The 22,887-nt window shown below is 33.9% G+C and overlaps 1 protein-coding gene across 14 annotated transcripts in view; it reads left to right on the forward strand.

Moving 5' to 3' along the window:
* Positions 1-22,887, forward strand: part of MYCBP2 (MYC binding protein 2, E3 ubiquitin protein ligase) — a 196,087-nt gene that overhangs the window by 107,276 nt on the left and 65,924 nt on the right. For 7 of the 14 annotated variants that reach the window (XM_021417056.1, XM_021417087.1, XM_021417072.1 and 4 more), the window contains 12 exons: positions 208-433; positions 945-1,063; positions 3,058-3,145; positions 6,833-6,885; positions 8,097-8,269; positions 8,574-8,718; positions 10,530-10,742; positions 13,014-13,069; positions 13,453-13,568; positions 15,471-15,568; positions 19,869-19,985; positions 20,780-20,920. In XM_021417056.1, coding sequence (XP_021272731.1) covers positions 208-433; positions 945-1,063; positions 3,058-3,145; positions 6,833-6,885; positions 8,097-8,269; positions 8,574-8,718; positions 10,530-10,742; positions 13,014-13,069; positions 13,453-13,568; positions 15,471-15,568; positions 19,869-19,985; positions 20,780-20,920 — 1,545 coding nt within the window. The remainder of the gene's footprint in view (positions 1-207; positions 434-944; positions 1,064-3,057; positions 3,146-6,832; positions 6,886-8,096; positions 8,270-8,573; positions 8,719-10,529; positions 10,743-13,013; positions 13,070-13,452; positions 13,569-15,470; positions 15,569-19,868; positions 19,986-20,779; positions 20,921-22,887) is intronic. The other 7 variants (XM_021417045.1, XM_021417064.1, XM_021417126.1 and 4 more) reach the window with 3 other exon arrangements.

Genomic DNA, 22,887 nt, shown 5'->3' on the forward strand with positions numbered 1-22,887 from the left:
TTATGGTAATGTAAAGGATGCTAAAGCAATTATGCAGAATTACACAATTGAATCACTTTCATAGCTTGAAGTGTTAAAAACAGAAGGCAAAAAGAAAACAACAAGCCAAATGTGGTGTTTTGTTTTGTTTTTCTTTAAAGGTGAAACAAATAAAAAATCCCACAAAATTTGCATGTAATTAGACTTTTCTCCACTATTTTGTTTTAGGTAACTTTTCCTGAATGTGTCAGGTGGATAACAATAGAATTTGACACTCAGTGCGGCACTGCTCAGTCAGAGGATGTTCTTCGTTTACTAATTCCTGTCAGAATTGCACAGAGTCTGGGATTTGGACCAAAACATGCTTCTGTTCATGAAAATCTTAATTCATGGATAGAACTGAAAAAATTCTCGGGATCTTCAGGATGGCCTACAATGGTATTAGTATTGCCAGGTAATAAATACATATTATAATAATTTTTATTAATGTTCATTCCCAGTGAGGTTGTGAATGCCCCCTCCCTGGAAGCATTTGAGGCCAGGCTGGATGGGGCTTTGAGCAGACTGGTGTATTGGGAGGTGTCCCTGCCTATAGCAGGGGGGTTGGAACTAAATGATCTTAAAGGTCCCTTCCAAACCAAAACATTCTAGGATTCTATGATTGTTAAAATAATGAACCATAAGTTTGATTTTTCAGCAAAATCATACTAGAAAACAAAGTCGATGAAGTATCACCATCCAAGATGGCAAGAGGTTGTTATGAGCCATCAACTGAGTATCTGTGGACTATGTTTATATTAGATTTCTTTTTTGAAGTGTTCATTTGCATGTTATTTGCTTTTATTTCACACATTACTTAAAAAGTTTACGTTTAACTGATGTTCATGTAACAGATACATTCCAAAAGACGAGAAATATTAAAAGTTCTTCTTATTAATTTTTTGTATCATTTTACTTCTTATAAGGAAATGAAGCTCTTTTTTCTCTGGAGACCGCATCAGACTATGTGAAAGATGAAAAAGCTTGTTTTTATGGTTTCAAATGTTATGCAATCGGATATGAATTTAGTCCAGGATCTGATGAGGTAAGGAAAAAAGTGGAATTGCTTCAAATGAACCTGTTAATTCACTCTTGTATGGCCAGAGGGTTTTTTGGTAAAAGTAGCTGATCTGCACTTCTGACTAAATAGCACTAACAAATATTTTTCAATGATTTGCATATAATTTTTAATGGTGTGTTGTCACTAACAGTTTATTTTGGAATTTTTTTATCTGAACATGTTTAAATGGCTCCGTTTTTGTTTTCTTTTTTCTGGGATTTTTAATAACTGTGAATTTATTCAAATACATAGCATTATGATTTGTGTATTACATCAGTAAGATAAGAAATTTTGTAAAATTCTAAAACTTCTTTGTCCAGATGAGTCACTAAATACAATATGGACATCATAGAAGTTCTCCACCTGAAGTAGCAGCATTCATATCACAGGCTTTCAGTGCAACAGTTAGACTGCAAATACATTCTGTAATAGAAAAGCAGGTTTTTAAGTAGATTTTAAGCTACCTTGCATCTCAGGACTGAAGCCTCCATAAAAGTTGTATGACAGCAATGTCTGTTCTTGCCATTTATGTTTAGGGCTTGGTCTTTGTTCACTTTAAAGGTTCTGTGTCATCTATGAGTATGTTAAAAGAGTTTATAGAAAAGTGTGGTACTCCATTTATGGAATAAAAGCTTAACTTTAATTAACAGAACTTGCATTAAGTAGTTGGATGTGCAATGCAAATTTCTGTTCTTTAGAGAGCTTTGTGATTACAACTTTCTGAGGCGTTACTGGCAGTAGAAAAGTGTGTATTGTGGTCACTGTGTCTTCTCAAGCTTGAAAGAGTAAGGTATCTGTAAGGTTTGGTTTGAGTCACTGTGATACATTTTGTGTCATCAGATTCTGCCTTTCCAAAGAACAAGCTACAACCATTACGTAACTATAACATACTAAAAGTCATTCCTTGTTAGGGAAGTCACTAGAAAAACTGAAAGATGCCCTTGAATGTCAGTGTCAAAGAAACAGGTTTATTTAGAACTAGTAAACTTTGCTTAAACCTAGGATTTTGCAAAAATTGTCTTAGATTTGTGCATTGATGGATGGAAAGGAAGGCGTTTTATTCTGTTCATTTATTAAATCTACAAAAGCTACACTTGCATTCTGCATATAGGTCAATTGTTTTAGAAATAGTGTTGTTATAGGGAACTGTCTGGTAGGTTGACCCACTTTTCACATATTTACTTGCTTACTATTTCAAAACAGTTTAAGACTTAAATATGTAGTTTATTAAAGGTTCAGTTTTAAATGCATTTTGGAGATTTTTCAGTCTGCTTGCAAGGCAAGTCTGAGATTATTGACTTCGAAGGCTCCTTTGAAAGGGTTTCTGACCTACTTTGTATATTGACAGTTTTTGGCAAGTCTACCTAGAAAATCCATCAGATGGAGATCCCCATGCCCCCCATTGTTTAGTTGGTTTTATTTGTTTGTTTTTCTCCTTCATGGGAAGAATTTGTCATAGGTTTCTTGAAAGTAATGAACTCTATCTGCAGATTTAAGTCTGCAAAGGAAAATCTGGAAACATTTTTCCGATGCAACTAGAGAGGGGGAAGAGGAAAACAGTATTACCTTCAAACAAGACAGGAAACGAGCATTTTTGGTATAATGTATGGTATAATACATGTACGTCTGTACAGTTTAGAAGGGGGATTGCTTTGTAATCTGAATATTTATCAGTAGATTTTTTTAGTTGTGAGTTTCCTTTCTGCTTAGCATCAGACAATTACAATTAATCATGCTTTTACCAGGCTACCACTAGCTTGGTAGCTACCTAGATGAAATTGCTCTAAAAATTTTGCTACTGTGTCGTGTGTCATACTAAAATATGGCAGTCTAGCTGTAAGACAAGAAGAATATCAGAGAAAAAAATTAGAAATGGAGCATACAATTAATATTTCTTATGATAAAGTAGGATCAAGAAAACGTATCTGTTGTATTTTCTGAAACACTATTTTTGTTTAAAAATATATTTAAATTTTAAGGGTATTATTCAACTGGAAAAGGAATTGGCCAATTTAGGAGGGTCATGTGCAGCAGCTTTGATGAAGAAAGATCTAGCACTTCCTATTGGTAAGTCTGACTCTTACTTCACTGTTGTTTCAAGTTTTATGAATAAATGCTCTCTTTAAGTCCAAATGTTGCTTTTAGTTAAAGATGATCGTATACAGTTGATTCTAAAATCAAATTAATCAACCAAGTTTAAAAAAAAATGTTGTTTTCTGCTTAAGCTGCTATGGAGAGAATGGTTAAATCTAAACCAACTCACCCCATTTACAGGTGTAGTGTATCAGTGTACGAGCTATGTCCTACAGTTCTCTTGTGGTACTTCACAAATGTGCAGGTATCTTATTTGTGTTTCCCTTTCACTATTTTTTTCTCCCTGCACTTCACACCTTTCTGAAAGAGCAACATCTGCAGCATTAAATTGTAAAATTTGAAATTATTTCTTTAAAATTGAGAGTGGCTATTGTATCTGTAGACCTTGCAGCCTACAATATCACTGCTATATTTTTTGCAGTTATAAAAATATTACATACTTCTACAGCAGATGCAGCAAACAAAAATTTACAATAATCCAAATGCAGTTCAAAATATAAGGATAAGTAAGAGTTTATGCAAATGAATGGGTATGGAAATTGAATTAGAAAGTTCTAACGATGTAACCATATTCTGTTTAATAGCGTTTATCCTAATTAACATTCATGTATAGGAAAAACAGTTTCATCATCTGTAATAAGGTATCTTTTGTATCATTTTAATTTAGGAATGCAAATGAGAGCTCAGATATTGTTAAGCAGACTGGCAGAGAAAAATGTTTATTAATGAGCATGAAGACATTATTTAGTGTGTAGTTAGAACCACAAAACTAAATTTGATTATTTTTTTTTTTTAACGTGATACTTTGCTTGTGTATTTGAATGTGCAAATTTCCTACTTTGTTTTAAATAAGCACTTCAACTGCACTGGTTAATCTGTATTTCTCTCTCAAACGTACAGGCAATTCTATAGTTTATTAAAAAGAGTGCCCTCTTCTGTTTTCCTCCTAACAGCTGATAACTGAGATAACTCCTTACTTTTGTTGATTTCCCCAGTACCCATTTATTGTGCTGTTCTCTTCTATACAGCAAAGAGGCCAAACTTGAAATGCTTCTAGTTTCACTTCCCAGGTTTTTTAACACTTCATTCTTATTTCAAAATAAGAATTTTTGTTTTCGTTTGTTTCTAATTTTGGTTGCCTAAAAGAACTGAATGTAGATGATACATAGATTGTTCTTCCTGAAAGCGTAGAAATCAAATTTGAAATAAAACATGCAGTCCAGTCAGTTATGCAGACTCAGCCAATTTATGGAGGGGATTGTGTGTGAGCTGCAACAGAGGAAGGATGGTTTTCTGATTATTGAAGTAACTGATGTAACACTATAAATGGTATGTCTCACTATTTACATAACACCAGCTCAAGGACTTCAGTCAAGTCTGTGAGTATGGCTGACAGTACTGCAAAACTAATGGCAAACATATGTAAGTGGGTGTAGTGTTTCTCTACAAGACCACCGGACTTTATGAATAAACAGAACCGATAAGTTATAGGCTGGAATGGTTTGTCTTTTGTGATGGAAATTACTGTGCAGTTTTTTAAACACAATTTTCAGTTGTCTGTAATTTTACTTGGAAGTGTTTGAAGTGGCTCAGAATAAATTTGGCAGGAAAAGAGCTAAAATGTGGTTTTCTAAAGCAACATTTAAATGCCTTAATATCAGACTGCTTTTTTGTAAGTAATGTATCTTTTCTCTTTTGCTGTCAGTGATGTCTTGAAAAATACTATATATTATATATTACTGCCGTTGCTCATTTGCAGAGCAGTAAAATTTTAAGAAAAACTTATGTAATCATATACAAGACTATTGTAGTGCATACAAGAAGAAATAACTTTATATTTTAGTTTTCATACCTCATTTTATAATTTCTACAGTTTTACCTTTGTTCCATGTGCGAGTGTATACAGTTTTAAGAAATTAACTGTAGGAAAAGATTCACTCCAGAAGGGAATATGCAACTTAACTTAAAATGTCTGAACTTTGGCATTTTGAAGTTAGAAGCATCTGAGTCTAAGCTGGTAGTTCTAACCTTTTTAGAGATAATGTAGGTATGTTCAAAGGATGGTTCCTGTCATGCTAAGATGAGCATCCGAAAAAGAAGTGAAATTAATCGCTGAAAAGAGGCGCCTGTTTCTCTTCCATTTGTTATAAAAATATCTTGTAATACCTACATATAAGCTCATTATCTCATGCTATGCTGCCCAAAAGTAGGTGAAATAAATCCTGCTCCAATTTCCTGATGCTACTTAGGCCTCTGAATCCAACCAAGTGCTCTTAAAACCTGACAAATTCAAAGTTTAAGAAACTTCATGAATGTCATGACAGAATTTAAAAAAGAAGACAAAAACACATGGTTAAAATTTTTCAAAATGTACATTCATGAGAGGTAAAGAGGGCATCATGGGAGTAAGAACAGAGTAAAATAAGAATATGTCCAGACAATTTGTATCAAGGAAGATAGACATGACGACTGAAGTGAATTTAAATCAGTTAGTAGTTGTTACCAGCATCCCTAAAGACCCTTCCATCTTTAGCATTATTTACATGACTGCATTATGTTTTCAGTAATGACTTTACTGAAGGAGGATGTCCTTCACAAAAAGGATTTTTTTTTTTTTATTAACTGTTGTGGTGGGTATATTCTGAATACAGTTGGCCAGATACATGTGTAAATATTTCTCTCTAACAATTAGAAAATCTTATCATTGTGGGTATACCCAAATATTGAGTTACCATGTTCACAAGGTAATATTTCTTCCTTGCAAGTTCTTCAAGACTTTAATTTAAGATACTTGAATTTAAGAGGTTTTCCTCTCTTCCCAAGAGAGATCTGGTTCACGATTGAGATCTAACCTAAGCAGCAATGGGGAATTGATCAATGTATTATTCAATTATTAAATATTATTAGTTAATTATTTCAAATTCTGTAGATGTGATCTCTGAGAGCAGGGTTTCTATATATCTTAATTTGTTAGAATTTTAAAAATAACTTAGGACTTGATTCATCTCTTTTCTCTTTCCTTACTAATAGAATTGCCTGACATGTTTTTGAGAAAGACTACAAGTGTGACAACTTTACCTGTTTGACTTTTCTGTTAAGACTATGTTTGGCAATTCTGGTCGCTATGGAATCAGATTTTTGAGTTGCTTATGTGAGAAAGGAATACCATGTGATAGCATATAATTTATTTTTATGCTCTGTGTTCATAATTTACCAAATTGTGCAGTTTATGAGGTTTTTAAATACTTTTATTAGGGTAAGTTCTTCTAAGGGAGCAGCTGGTGCATAGTTTTGAGTACTGCTTCCTGGCAATCAGCTTGACCTCCTAAAGTCTTTTTCTAGAAGTATCTAGTTGCATCCAAAGATTTGCCATACATACTGTCTTGGAGATGAGATTATAAGTACCAATTTTCAGTTTTTATTCTTTTATGTGTAACATCTATTGGTTATGTGCTTGTACACTGAACTACGCAGTACTGCATGTTTACTAAGTTTTTAGAAAATATTAATCTTTAAACAGCTGTTTAAATTATATTGCACATCTTCCTGCAAACTTAGATTTTGTAACATAAACTAAATAGAATGGAATTTCAGATTATATAATGTGTAGATAAATGTCAGTATTATTGTTATGAAAAATACATGTTTATATTTTTACAGCAGGTAATGAATTTGAAGAAGACCTTGAGATTCTCGAAGAGGCTGCTTTACAGGTATCCTGTTCCTTTCAAGTCTTATTATAAATCTGCTTAGATAAAATGCATGAAATATCAGATAGGAAATAAGGTCACTTGTGTATTTCAAAAATAGGTGTCTGGTTTAGATTGAGTGGTATAATAAATTTCAAATGTTACCAAAATTAACCTTTCACATGTCTTTTTAATGGCAGAAATAAAGTAATTTTTTCAGTTGGATGGTAACATTTATGTAGTCTCGAATAATATGACTGTAGTTATTCTGGATTGATGATGTGTTCTGGGGGTTGCGATAGCAGTTGTTACAGATCAGTAGCTCCTTATTTTTGACCCTATCTGATGACGAACAGTAAAAACAGTGTTTTCATGTTCTTTCTCTCCTAATTATTTTCAGGGCAACTATTTTGAAATTTAGTTCTTACTGTACTTGCTGGAAAAACATACCAGTGCTACAGAATGATACCGTACCATAGGCCTTAGAATAGCAAACAAAAAATGTTGAGAAGGAATCGGATGTTCTTGAAAGGAATATTTTTTACAGCAATCTGTTCTTGGATCCCACGGTATTTTAATTCAAAAAGTGAACTAGGAGTATGCGTACAAGTAAAGGATGATTCATTTTCACTTGCAGTCCAGTGCATCTGATATTTTATGCATCTTTCCGCCATTTTCCCTTTATTGCAAAGAAGGGATTTCTTTTATTTTATCTAACCCAAAAATATTTAAGATATGTCTTACTGTAAGCTATTATCTCTGGCCTTTTATTTTCTTTGGAACATTCTAATTGGTCACATTTTCAGAAGGGCTTTCTTCATTCTTCTTCTGACCATAATTCAACTGGTAAGGATACTCGTAGCATGAAAGTTCTCGTTGTTATGATCTTTCTTCCAGAAATTCTTCCTCAGCTCAAACTCATTTCATCTCTTTCCACATAAATTACTGACATGTTTTACTGAGCAGACAGTACTTTTGACACCAGTTATTAGTGTTTTCTAGACTGAGTACGTAAAACCAGTGTTAGGAACTGACTTTCTTTGATTTTTTTAAAACTTTCATCAAAATAGTTTATCCACTTAACTTCTCCTTGAATGGTTTTTAATCCCTCAAATGTCTGTGCCAATAGTGTCATGTTATGGGAAAGTGTCTACATGTAAGATACTAAAAGACACTCTTTTATCTCTCCACCCTTTCACCCCCACCTCAACTCCTGCAAAAAAACAATAATAAAGGTGTGCAAATCTCATTCTGGAATTCTTGGAAAAGGATTGGCACTGTCTCACTCACCAACAATATTGGAAGCTCTCGAAGGAAGTCTTCCACTGCAAGTACAAAGCAATGAGCAGTCTTTTCTGGAGGATTTCATTGCTTGTGTACCAGGATCAAGTGGAGGACGACTTGCCAGGTAACAGTTTGTGCTGCTGTAATGAATAAAGCCATGTTGTAATGTTCAACTTTTGCAGCAAATTAGAAATTTCCTACCTATGTGTTAAATTAAAAAAACTGTGCACTGTTGTTTGTATATACAAGCAGCTATGTAGCTTTAATTATTATGTCAAATATCAGTTAAGTAAAAGTATTTGTATTGTTTTTATTCATACATTGGATAAAATATATACATTTCTTAGCTGGGTGTCATATTTGTACAGAATAAGAATTTATCTTTTGAGAGGCTAGAAGAGATTTTAATGTATTTGTCTTTGCTGTAGATGGCTTCAGCCAGATTCATATGCCGATCCTCAAAAAACGTCATTAATTTTGAATAAGGATGACATTCGTTGTGGTTGGCCAACTGTTATTACAGTACAAACAAAAGACCAGTATGGGGATGTTGTTCATGTTCCTAATATGAAGGTAATTGTTGAAATCTTGGTTATTCTTAAACTTCATCATGACTTTGTTTAATATTTATTGGAGATATTCCACAAAGTACTCTTGCACAGAGCAGAAGGTGATATTCTTAAATTCAGTGGAGTCGGACTTCTTTTTACCTTTAAATCCACAAAATTATCAAATTCTGTATTACATCAATGCCATCTCATGTGACTTAAATCTTGACTGTTATGAGCTACACATGTATAGTAGTGGAAATATCCACATGTAGTCCTTTGGTGTTGTATAGAGTGACGAGAATCCACTTTTAATTTGCAAGCCAGAAGAGAGTATTATAGATTATAAAATGAATAAATATGATGGAAAAATGAATCAGAAGCACATTGAACCATTTTATAGTCATTTTAATATAGATTAGAACAGAACTTCCCCCTCTCAAATATTTCATAGTTTCCGTAGTTTTTGAAAATATTTTTAAAAAATCTGAGATTGTTGAGTTTTGCTTCATCCTCTTCAGTTAATCACAGGTTTTTTTTTTTTCTGTTATTGAATTAGTAGAAGTTTTCATGATGGCCATAGCTACAGTAAAATAAACTCTTCGAGTCTTTGGATCAAAACCTATAGGATATGCATAAAAGTTGGCTATTATATTTGAGATAATGAAGCATGCAAAGAAAACAAATTGAACACAAAATTTTATTTTCCTAATTTTAATAAATTAGGCTACTACTATGTTTCAAAGCCCACTACTTTTCAAGAGTAGTACAGATGTTTTGAAGTCTTGATTTTGTCAAGCCTAGAAGTAAGTTACCTTAAAAAAGATAAAATCCCTTTCATAAGAACTCTGAAATTTAGTTTCTGTGTAGGACATGATGTGAGTTATTTTTCAGTGAATTGTAAACTCATTAACAAATGCTGAGTTTCAGTGGTAACGCAAGAATCAGCTTAGTAAGAAACACACATAATTTAAATGTATTGTTACTAACTTAAATTTTTGACAGAGGAAGTAGAACTTCTAGTGATTCTACTGTAAATCAGGAAAATGATTTATACATCAAAATAGTTACTGTATTTTGTACACAAATGTAATATAAAGTAAGAGAAATCTTAACCATTCTTTTGGATTCATTCAGTGTTCAATGCACTGATGTAACTTCCAGTAAATTAGGTCAGATTTTGATAAATTGCATATGAAATCTGCAGCAATCAAACACACTTCATTGCAGATTTAGGGTGAATAATGCATGAATTTACTTTCCAGATAGTCTCTTTCTCCTTAGAAAACTGAATTCAGCTGACTCTTTGTTACCTGCACTAATAGAAGTCTATGGTCTGACCTCTGGTAGAGAAAGTCAGGAAAAATATGAATTGAAAGGCAGAGTTAAATGTACTGTGCTGATATAGGAGGGTAGCAAAGCTAGCCAAGATCTGATTTAACTTTTGCTGATCCAGATCTAGCAGGCCATGATGATTCACTCTGAAGCCTGTGCAAGTATGGCATTTGTTGCATTTTCTGTTGTGGAAAAACTTACCTAATATATCAGAATATATTCTACAGCTTGGGGAGTGCTATGCAACTCGCGTAATACTAGACTTTACCAATCATGTGCGAAGTCACTAGGTGTTTCTCTCCTGTACATTTCCATACTCCAATTTTTCACTGTGGTGTTTTTCTTGGTTTTGCGAAGTGTAGCCACATACTTTATTAACGTAGCAGGATTCATAGTGAGTGCTTTAAGAACTCTGTTACTGGACTTTAATCAGATCTATAAGATTTTGTGGGCTTTTTTTTTTCCACTAATTCATCTCCTAAATTTCATATCTCACTGCAGGTAGAAGTCAAAGCTATTCCTGTTTCTCAGAAAAAAACATCTTTGCAACAAGAGCAAGTTAAAAAGGTACAACGGATACCAGGGAGTCCTGCTGCAGCTGCTTCTCCTAGCACTGATATGACTTTTGGAGGACTTCCTTCACCAAAGCTTGATTCTTCTTATGAGCCAATGATAGTAAAAGAAGCTCGATATATTGCTATTACAATGATGAAGGTAAATTACTGTTAATTTAATGAGGTAGCTAGAAAATCCAGTATTCAAGGTGGGTTAAAGTATTCAAAGAGGGTTGAAAAAAGTATGATTCCATTTTTTTACAATCTAAAAATGCACTAGTTGTAAATTACTGTAAATATATTTATTAAGCTCAGCAGAATACTAAGTGCACCAAGGAGGCCAATTGCTTGAACTCTAAAGCATAAATAAACTGAATGAGAATTCAAGAAAAGTTGTCTTTTGATTTTGATTATCCTGATTAACAAAATAGCCTGAGTCAGAGGAGAAATTAAAAAAAAAAAAAGTTGAAATAAGGGGAAAAAATCAAACCTATGTACCCGTATAGGACTGGAGTATTGATGAATCTGTATTGAAAACCGTTGAACACAGGAAAATAATCAGAGCTCAGCACAGTATGAAAGATCATAGAAATGATGTGTGTATCAATTCACTATTGCCAAAGAAGTCGGCTCACGGACCCAAAATGACTGATCTGCAGATATGTTCAAATGTTATTATCTTTCCTCTTTTTTCCCCTGTTGTTTCTGATGGAATATGGGAACCTGATAACTCAGCAACCATTTTATCCAACAAAACTCTTGCTGAGTTCTGTCCGCTTTTATGGAGTTTTTCAGTACAGTCATTACACAAAAAATCATGAAAGTAGAACAAGTTGGTTTTTTTCCTAGTGGGAAACAACAGAGCTACCACTTGAATACAGAGGGAATTTCTTCATTTTGAGTAGGAAGAAGGAGAGTCCAAAATTCCATTGGTAAATCCACTGGACTACTTTGCAGTTTTTGACCTGCAACGTAATTGCTTTCTTACCTTCTCAAGAACTGGTGAATATAGAGACAGTGTCTGACTCCCCTTGACAAGTAACTAAGATTGTGCTCACTGCCTTCTTTTGGAACATACTGGGATAGGCTGCAGAAAGTGTTGAGAACATCCTGACTCATGAACAGATTGAACTAAAAACTCCAGAATCTCAGGAATCTCTTTGTTTTGGTGGACAGAGCCCAGATTATGTCAGATGAGGAAACTGTTTGTAGTGTTTGAACTTTCTCCAATTTCATCTCCTGGGAAAGCAGTGAAATCTAGCCTTTATAATTAGTACCTTCTATACGGCATGCTTTCTGAATGGCATACAGATGTTTCCTAGCTGTTCGAAGGGATGTTATCTAAATTTCACTTAATCGATTTAATTATCTGACAGCATTTCTGTCTCACAGAAATTCTTACCTGCACACTCAGAACATATTCTGTATTTCACTTTACAGTGGTTGCTCAAAAACTTGCTTTATCTTTTTGTTCTGTGGCATATCATTAGTTTTCTCTTTATTGTGGGGAATTAATGCATCATTTATACTACTTACTTTTTTTTTTTTTTTTTTACTTTTTTAGTTTAGTGTTCTGCTGGCTTAGTAGTCTTAGAATAGATACTGGCACTCTCATGAGAGGTATTAGAGAAGTCAAAGTCAGACTCTTCTTGTGGTTGCACAGAGAAAGGATATGGAATAATGAACACAGTTTGTAAAAAGGAGAATACTGGTTACATATTAGGAAGGAAAAAAAAAGCAATGAGAGTTCTCAAACATTGGAACAATCTGCCTGGAGAGGCTGTGAAATCTTTGCCTCTTGAGGTAGTCAAAACTCAGCTTGAGCTTGCTGCCCTGGAATAAGCTGAACTAATCCAAAAGTTACAATTACTGTGAGGATTGCTCAGTTTTGTGGAGGAGGTGGACTGAATTTGCGTACAGAGGTCTCTTCCAATATAAATTATTATATAATTATATTATATACGCAAAGAGGGCAACATCATGTGAGAGCATTATAGTGATATTACGACAGCACAGACTTAGATTGTCGTACATAGTCATGGTGCTGTATCCCTTAGATACTGTAGGGGTTCAACAACAAAGCTGAAATCAAACACAGTAAATTAGAGGTAAATTAAAAATTATTTAAAGCTTTTTATTCAACTTAGAGTAGAAGAGCTTCAAAGACTTAACTGTGAGCAAAGCTTTTGTTAGCAATGTGTGTTTTCGTTAATGAAAATCTAATATAATTGTTTCATTTGTATATACATTATATATATATGTTTCTGTCTGTGATATGCAATTGATTTCTGGTTCCCTGTCCAATGCTTCTAGTGAGCATGAAGTTAGACTTTTTTGTTTGTTGAGAAAATACTCTGCTTTCTTTTATTCAGGATAATAATATAATTGGTTACTGTTGATTTTACATTCATCTAATTTCATTTGTTTGTAGGCATATGAAAATTATTCTTTTGAAGAACTGCGCTTTGCTTCACCAACACCAAAGAGGTAAGCATTAAAGAATTACTTTTTATTAGAGACTAAAATTAAGATGTCCTGTCTCTTTTCCTTACATGTAGACTTGCAAGACTTTACTGCTGAGCAGAATGTATCATATTTTCTTAAATGTAGGGACTTTTAAAAATCTTATCTAGTATTTTTATTATTATCTACTCTCTGAATATAATCTTTCATCATTTGTTATATAAAAAAATGTGTAGAGGGTTATGGCTTCAAAATGAATAATATTAGGTTATTACACTGAACAGGGAAAAAATAGTAGGTGAGTCATCTGAAAGAAAAAAAAACATAGTTTGCAAACTAAGTATTACAGGTGTTTTTCAAGACAACAGTAATTGTTTAATGATTTCATTTGTTTTGTTTATGCCTAGACCCAGTGAAAACATGCTGATCAGAGTCAATAATGATGGTACATATTGTGCGAACTGGACTCCTGGAGCTGTTGGTCTCTATACCATTCATGTTACTATAGACGGCATTGAAATAGGTATTTAATTTTCACTAACCTTAAGAAAAATTTAATTGTATATGCAATTTGAATACCAATAAAGGCATGTTTTGTTCTCATCAGATTTAATAGTAAAGTTCATAGCAAAACTAAGTAACCAAGTTTTGATTCAAAAGCCTGCTGATGAAATCCTACATTCTCAAAAAAATAGAAGACCATAGCTATTCTCATATTAGAATAAGGACATATTTGGCAAATCATGTATTCATAACGTGTTTAGACTACAAAAATAGTAGATATCTTACTGTCCGCTCTGTGTTGCTTTGAGAAGTTTAGGATTGCAAGAAAAATATCTTCTTTCAGCTGATAGTGACAGAGGTGTATAGATTAGGAGTAGGGGGAACTGGAGAACCTAAAAGGAAGAGAAATTGTTCCTGCCTATGCAGAAGTAAATAATATCATTTCTTTGAAAAATTGAGAAACTGAAACTACCATGTCTCAATTATTAATACTAATTTTAAATGCTTTTGGTTTCTTCCTTGCTGAAGATAATTAATATTTGTCTTGACTACAATATGAGGTACTGTAGTATGAGGGTCAAAATATGTCTGTATCTTGAGTTGTCTCTTGTTAGTCTTACTGATGGTAATGGAAGCAGCGCAAATACTGAAGACATTGTAAGTAGGCCCATATCTTACAGGAGGGTTTAAGTGAGTTCGTCAGCACCAGCAATTTCTTTCCCAATACCATGCAGCACCTTTGCAAGTAGTTAGATATACAGAATGCACATTGGATTGGAACAGAACACTCAGTTTTGTGTTACCAACAGAAGATAAGATTTAATACGAGATTCTTCTTGATAGTTCATTTCTTGCATAGGATTATGTTTTACAAATACTAGAGAACAATTGCTAACACTGGTTATTAAGCAGGCGTGAATGTCTTCTAATGCTCCTCAGTGCCATCTTCAGTGTCACTTTTGTCCTCATTTAGTGGGGTTCATATGCCCATATTTCACTCATAATTTTTCAACTTAGAACCTCTCCTTAGCACTTTGGTTCTTCTCTGTTTCAAACCTTCTTGATATTCTTAGATTCCTGCTGTTACTTGCACACTTATAAAGGGTATATATTAACACATAATCACAGAGTCACTTGTTTAAAGGAACATTGCTGAAAACAACAGATTTATCAGTAGTTCTAGCTGCTTCTTTTCAAGTTGATGTTTTTCAAAAGATCACCCTATAAAACAAAAAAAACAACCAACTGAACAAAGGACCTATCAAAACTATTAAATTATTATAATTTGGCATCAATTGTGATTGCTAAAAAGATTTATTTTAAGATTATTTCTCTATTAGTAAGTTCAAACTGTTTCTTTACATGTATTTTTCTTTGTGATCTGAGAATTTTACTGTCTTTAGATATTTTCCAGCACCTTGTGGTTTTGTAAGCATTGGTAACTAAAGATGCTGATTTATTTATATATATAGGCCTTTTCTTTTTGTGGAACTTGGCTTCTAAGGCTGCTATCTGCTTTTCAAATTTTACAATTATCATCCAAAGCAATACAGCATGCATAAGCATTGCCTCTCCAGGAGCTTTTACTTGGTACCCCCCAAACACTTAACTCCATCTTCATTGGTCCTTGAAACTTAGCTGTGCAGACACTATTAAAATACAAAATTACCCAGTAGTGCTGTGTACACAATCTGTGACAGATACCAAAACATAAAATTCTCTATCTGTGGATTTTCATGGGACAATGTAAATGTTGAGAAAATAATACTTTGCATTGTTAAGCACCTGCAAGTGCTGTTTGTCAAACAGTTGACTGGTTATTTTACATGCTCTTGAGTTGTAGCACTGCAGTAACTGCAGTTACTATTTGACTGATAATTCCCCTATTTTTTCTTTAAACTTCATCTTTGTTTGTTTATAGATGCTGGGCTAGAAGTGAAAGTTAAAGATCCTCCAAAGGGAATGATACCACCTGGAACCCAACTTATTAAACCAAAGGCAGAACCTCAGCCGAACAAGGTTTGGATATATAATAAATAAAAACCCCAACAGACAGTTGTATTTGGGTGGCATTTACTTGTTGCTTAATACATATAGTGGTGCAGGACATAAGGCTATTTGAAATCACTTTAATGTGCTGAATGGAATGAAATGAATATACTGAAAAAAAGCGAAAGGTGCTCATTACATTTTCTTTCAGTATATCCATTAGTAAAACTGTTAGAAACTATACAGAGTGTGCCCTTCTCTTTGCTTGTCAAACAAATATTGTGCAACTGTTATGAAAACTGTAGCCTGCATTTTAGGCTAATATTAGTTCTTTTTATTTGGTACTGTGCCTAAGATACAGGATGTAAAAAACGTTTTACAAAGATTGTATTCAGATAAGGTTCTTTTGTTAGTCAACATAAAATTGTATATTTGTTTCTTTGGTGATGTCTTCCTTTATCAGAATGTCTTTTTTTAAAAAAAAAGTTATCCTTTCTGTAGCATTTGACTTTCCAATTCACCTTATTGTTCCACCCCAAAGGACTAAAGTAGACACATATAACAGAGGAAAGCTTAAAGATGGTGTTGCACTGCTGGGAAAGTGCCAAGTAAGGGAAATATCCCCCACTTCCTCTTTGATGCTCAGAAAGATTTTAAGCAAGGTGCTGAATCTTACTTTCATTGAATAAACTTGTATAGAAAGATACAAAATACTGAAATAACACGAAGTTAGCCTTCCTTGTCTTACTAGAAGAGCAAGAGTGGGCTCTTCTCCTCTGCTAAGAAATATTTAGTTACAAAAAGGATTCTTCATAGATCTCCAGTGCATCTTGATTTTTTTCCAGCTTTCTGGGTATTCTAGTTACAGTACCTTTTGTCATACAGCTCCAGAGTCTGTAAATGCATCATGCAGTGTCTGCTTCAGCCACTAAAGAGATTCTTTTTCCTGCACTGTCTTCTCAAAATAAATATAATATATTTACTTCTAGTTTCCACTACATGTTTTATTCCTCATGGCTTTTTTCAAAAAATACTTGTAGGCTGTTTCCCTTCTCATCCTTAGGAATAGCTCCTCATGACTTTCTGGTAATTTTGTTATTTTATTTATTATCTTGTTCGTTACCTTAATTAAAACATCTTACTGGGTGAGATTCATCTCACAGAATTTAATGGTATTTCCACCTAAGCTATATGCTATTTACAGTCCTCCTTTCTTTTCAGTTATTACAGTGGCAATTGAGGTGACTGGTTCATATTTTGTCAAGTAACAGTAGTCGTGACAGTTAAAAGCTAAGAAACAAAAAGTTAAGCACTGATGTTAAAAGGCAGTAGTCCATGTTTAATAATCTCTCTGCATTGGTGCTTTCTTCTTGTTCCAAGTTGCAGCGTCTTTGAAAGAGGAGCTGTCTTTCTGCCCTGTAAATAGTGTCTGTTCAGCCTTTATTCACACTAGGATTCGTTGGTGTTGCAGAAGTACATTAGATTTTTCAGTCTTTAAATTTTATCTTTTTTTTCCTTCTGTGTCATAATTGCGTAGCAAACCAGGGCAGAGTATTTCTCTGTATATGAACAGTAGTATTACAAAGAATGCAGAAATATAATAGAAATATCATTATTGCACCGTGCTCCATGTTTCTGAACACAAGAATGCAGATTAGACGTGTATCAGAAATGGTCCAATGTACTGAAATGGTTCATTGAAACAGGTGGGTTACTTAGACCCAAGAAGTTTCTTTGCTTTCCCTGACCTAGATTTCAGATAGTTGTCATCAAACAAGGGTATCAGTGCATTCTCAGTAGTAATCTGTTCTCAGAGAGAAACAGCAAAGTATCTTCACTAAAACATGTAGAGCATTCCAGTTTTGAAACTAGGCCTAATTGAATGTTAAGTTGAAAATGGGTAATATACTATGAGTTTGTATTGATTTCTTCTTTTTTGTTAATTCAAGTCAGATGAAAATCTGTCTTTCCTATCCATCAAAACTAGAAAAGGGGGTTATCATAGTGATCTATGTTCAATCTGGAGTATGTGAACAGTAAGAACTGGTGCCTGCCTCCTCATAGGCTGTGAAATTTAAATTAATTGATTTGTAGAAAATCCCATTCTTCATCCTACTTGAAACACTGTCTTGTAGCGTAATTCAGGGTGGTCCTTGTTTAGTTGAATTGGAAGGGGCTTAGATTATGATGTGTTTTGATTTCTTCTACTGTCCTCCCATTACTGAACAAGAAACTAGCATCACTCAGAGAGAGAAAAAAAAGACAAACTTTGAGCAGGAGTGTTGTTCAGCACTTGTAAAGGTTGTTGATTTTGTATGACACATATTCCTTTCCTGCAAGATGTACTTCTTTTCAGATTCACCAAATCAGAAGTCATAGTAACAAAGCTCTTGCAAAGTGCTGTGGATTGTAAGAAATATGTATATGTCAGTTGCTGTGCCATTCTGCATTAATCACCTTTGGTCAGAGCCCAGTTTATGTGTGCTCCATGGAAGAAGCGGCTTGGGCAGTATTTCACTGATAAGTTACTGAGGTGTTATGCTGTAGAGAATATTCCAAGCAGAGAGATGCTGTATCAAAGACAAGGCTCATACAATTAAGTTTGTTGTTGTTGTATGAAATAAGCATAAGAGAACTTTTCATCTGTTTTTGCTGTATTTCCTGTCCATGGATGTGGTCCCTGTGCTTGCAGTTATAGTTTGAAGTTTTCTATTAAATAGCAGCTGCTTCAAAGGGAAAAATGTTCTTTCCGGGCCTGTTTGTATCCAAATCCTGTATGTGAGTTTTCCTTCCCCTAAATACAAATTTTTAATTCTTGCTATCCCATCACATGATTTTCTGATGTGACATTTAGGAGTAATAATGTAAAAATTAGCCTCCCCTAATTTGCAAGGCTTTGTTCATAGGCTTCTCCACGTTGAGAATGCAGTAAGCGGTGTTCTATTTTTACAAGGAATAGAGCAGTACAATCTACTTTAATTTGGTTGGAAGTAACCTACAGGGATCATCAAGTCTAATGCCTGACCCCTTCAGGGCTAATCAAAAGTTAAAGCATATTACTAAAGGCATTATCCAAATGCCTCTTGAACACTGACAGGTGTGAGGAAATGAACCACCTCTCCAGGAAACCTGTTCCAGTGTTTGACCACCCTTACAGTAAAGAAGTTTTTCCTAATGATACTTCCCCTGGCACAGCTCTCTGCTGTTCACGCATGTCCTGTCATCAGTTACCAGCGAAGAGAGACCTGCACCTGTCTCTGTGATTCCCCTCCTCGGGAAGTTGTAGAGAGCAATGAGGTCACCTCTCAGCCTCTTTTTCTGCAAAGTCCACAAAAACATTTACATTATTTTTGTTTAAAAATTACTAGCTAATAATAATAATAACTCTTAACAATATATATGACTTCTTAAATAATTTCTTTAGAGCAAAAAAAGCAATTAATGCACTTAGCTATTACCTTTCCGTACCTTTTTTCTGGGTCGATTCCTTACCATTCTATGCTTTATGCTAGTTTAAAGATTGTGCTTGTACTTCAGTTACTACATTTCTGTTTTATAATGTTGAGTTTGAAAATAACCTTCAAAGAAAGATTTTGTACAATGCAGACACATACATGCATTTCTTAAACATCTTTTTGGTTTCAGATTTTATTTTTCTTTGGGAGAATTACCTGATAATATGTTTGAATGCCAAAAAAAAAAAGCAGATAGCTGGGAGATTTTGTGGGCTGTAGTATATCAAACTAGTAACATAGAGTTTGATCTAACTTTCATGTGAATAAGGAAGACATTATTGAAACACTATTTCAAAAATAAGTAGAAAGGTCTGCTCTTCTACTGTTTTTAAAAGGCTATTTAAGCTATTTACTAAGGCAATTATCCATATGTTTGCCAAAAAGACTAACCAATATTATGGTAGTGTCAAATAAGAGCTGGTAATCTTGGGTTGGTCAGTTACTGGAAACACTATTTGTTACGACAGAACCCTGACCTTTGAAGCTTATGTGAATGCATAAATTGTAAGTGAGCAGTAAAAAGAATCAGAAGCTTGTTCTTACCATTCTCTGATATAACAAGTCTTTCAGTGATTGAGTCAATATATTTGTTGACCTTTTTTTCAAAAAGCATGTTTGTTTGGTTTTTTTGCTATAATTTGAAAAGGAAAAAAAGGTGAAATCATGCGCAGCAGCCATGGGAAACTAGCAACAAACTGTAACTCTGACTGCCATCTTGTCACTAGCATTTCAGAATCTGTTAAACCTATTTCTTTTTACTCTGAGAGCTCTGTTCCAATTTTTTCTTCCTTACTGTCTTCCTTTGCTTCTCTTAGGTTCGCAAATTTGTGGCCAAGGACAGTGCAGGGCTTCGTATCCGTAGCCACCCTTCCCTTCAGAGTGAGCAAATAGGCATAGTGAAAGTCAATGGATCCATCACTTTCATTGACGAGGTAATTAATAAGAAATTTCTATCGAAAATTGGGCTAAGGTGTAAAGTTAATCCATGCAAATAATGTCGTTGTTTTTCATGTTTAGATGCTGACAGATACAACTTAAGAATATGAGAGTATAAATTGCAAAAATCTAAATATTTACCGATATAATTTTTCCAAGCTGTCATTTCCTTTTTATTTATTTACTTGAAAATCTGTTTAACAGTCATTGTGATATCAGGAAACAAAATTCCTGGAGTTCATCTTACAGTAATATCTAAGTATTTAGTTGTTCATGACCTACTATTTCAACTCTACATAAAAATTACATAATATATACATAAAGATATAGCTATAATTTTTATTACATCTTTCATTTGCACTTTCACAAGATTGCTAGTGTATTAGACTACTCTGCATGTATAACTTCCAGTGTGACTTCATATACAAGGAATATTTTTGTAATTTACTAAGTTAACTCAGTAAAAAATCGGTAAAAAAGTGGAAAGCGGGGAACAGTAGGCTTATAAAGGCTTGGCTTTCTTTGCTCTTTTCTCTAAAAGCAAATCTTATTGTTGCATTATCTGATTTAAATTTATCTTTGCACCTTGCCTTCTAAAAATACATGACTCTCATTGCTTTGAAATTCTGATTTGTTCAATATTCCTATCTACCTTTTCTTATATTCTGTCAATAACAGTGAAGATCATTACTTCCTTGCTACTGCTGTTTGTCTAATATCTGTTAATCCTTACTAGCCACAGAATGGTTACAGGAGGGCATGGCTCGTTTTTGTTGCTTGTTTCCCATAGATCCACAATGATGATGGTGTTTGGCTGAGGCTGAATGATGAAACAATAAAGAAGTATGTTCCTAACATGAATGGTTACACTGAAGCCTGGTGTCTCTCTTTTAACCAGCATCTTGGCAAGAGCCTTCTGGTACCTGTTGACGTAAGTAAAAGGTGCCTTTGAAAAATATCCGTAGTACACTCTATCCTCATTACAAGACTTTCTTTAATTAAGGCTGCAAATGAGTCCTGAGGTAAAAGAATATTTTAATTTATAAAGACTGTCTTATATGTGTTTCCATTTTTGAGGGCTGTTGTGTAATGAGGGTGGAGTGTAGAAATGTGCAAGGCTTTTTGTGTGGAACTCTTATCCTAAAGGAGAAGCAAAAGCAGAAAGACCACTACAATAATCTTAAAAAAGTGTAATCATTCAATTATGAACCAGGTGTTTCCGATGGAACACTTCATTGTCTGAAAAGTGGCCCACTAATGTCATGATTTCTGAAGAGGCTTCCAGCCCGCAGTTAATGCTGTTGTGACATTTTTTTATAAAATTGAAAAATTCTTTCATCATTTTTCATTGGTATTTTTCATAAACATTGTTCGAATCCTTGAGTTTTAGATTATTAGCTAATCAAAGAATCAGAGCACCAAGGCTCACTAAAAAAAATAGAATTTATAATAAAAATAAAGCATATTTTGTCAGGATAACTTTAATAGTGAACATCATCACTACAGTTCAAAGGTGGTTAGACCTTTTCTGGCAACAAGATCCAGCTTTAAAAAAATAAATATGTAAGCCAAACCAATGTTTCTCATCAAAACTTACAAAAGTACAGGTCTTCTGGATCATGTGTTATAGTGCATTCTTCACTGGGAGCAGTAACTTGATTTCTTCAGAGATGTGAGAACTAGATCTAATTACTAATACAGCTATTTAGATTCAATTTGTCCTCTTATATGAGTGAGGTGCTGCCTGCAGTTGAAGACAGCAAATACTTGACCGGTTTAAACACTTGCAGCCAGTACTTTCACCTTGTTTGTTTTCCTGTCATATAGGAACTGAGATATCCTCAGTTCCAGTGAAATGGGACTGCTTGCAAGTAGCCAAATCTGGCAGCTCGTAAATCCCCCGTGGCTACAGCCTGTGTTCTGACAGTGCTACATGATGTGACTAGATCTTCCTACTCACCTTCTTGTCTAGGATTTATTTGTTGACATCATTTTATTTGGAGAGTATATTCAATTACATCTTTAATTTGAGAACCATTTTAATACTGCATTTAGGAAGCAAATTATTTCTCAGCACAACAGTCATTTATCTATCTTGTTATAAAATATATGAACACATGGAAAAAATAAGTTTTGTTCAAAATTCAAGCAAGATTTTAAACTTTTCTGTTGAAGTTTGCTATTGAGTATCAATTTCTTTAATATACTTTTGTCAGACATTAGTGTTTTTTATGCAGGAGTTCACCCCTAATAAAAATGAACTCACCCATGACAAAATAATCAGCTTCAGTAAATCTTGTAAGCCTGGACATGTATTTTTCAGATTTTTTTTCTATTCCTAATACTTTTTATTTGCTATACGGAATGTTATTGAGCTCAGTAGTCACGTAAATGGTTAGCAAGGACTTACTCTTTTTCAAATGATTTCAGTACATGTGCATTTCTAGAGGAAACTTTACTCTCTCAGGCAAGCTTAAAAGAGATGGCTCTCTTAGCAAACAGTAAATGATCCAGAATGTTCAGTTTTGATAACATCAAATTTTGATTGAATAAGTAGGCAAGATGCAATGAAATGTGAAAAACAGCACATCAGTCATTTTACTTTGTGAATGCTTTATAGACCTTTTCTTATCAAAGAGTTCTGCAAAATAGTTTTGATACCATTTGAACACTTAAGATCTGATAGATATTAGTAATTTTCTTTCATCTATCCAGTTCTATTACATCCTCAGTGGCAAAAGGTAAAAGTCGCATGCTTTCATAGCTTTGGATCAGTAAGCAGCCAGTGGTGAACACAGCAAAAATTTTAAGGAAGTAACTATTACTTTAAGATGATTATTAAATTAACAAATTTTTTGAGCTACTTATGAATGGAAGGTTTATTTGCATCTCTGTCAT

The sequence above is a fragment of the Numida meleagris genome, chromosome 1 (assembly GCF_002078875.1).
Source record: "Numida meleagris isolate 19003 breed g44 Domestic line chromosome 1, NumMel1.0, whole genome shotgun sequence".
In the NCBI taxonomy this organism is placed as follows: domain Eukaryota; kingdom Metazoa; phylum Chordata; class Aves; order Galliformes; family Numididae; genus Numida; species Numida meleagris.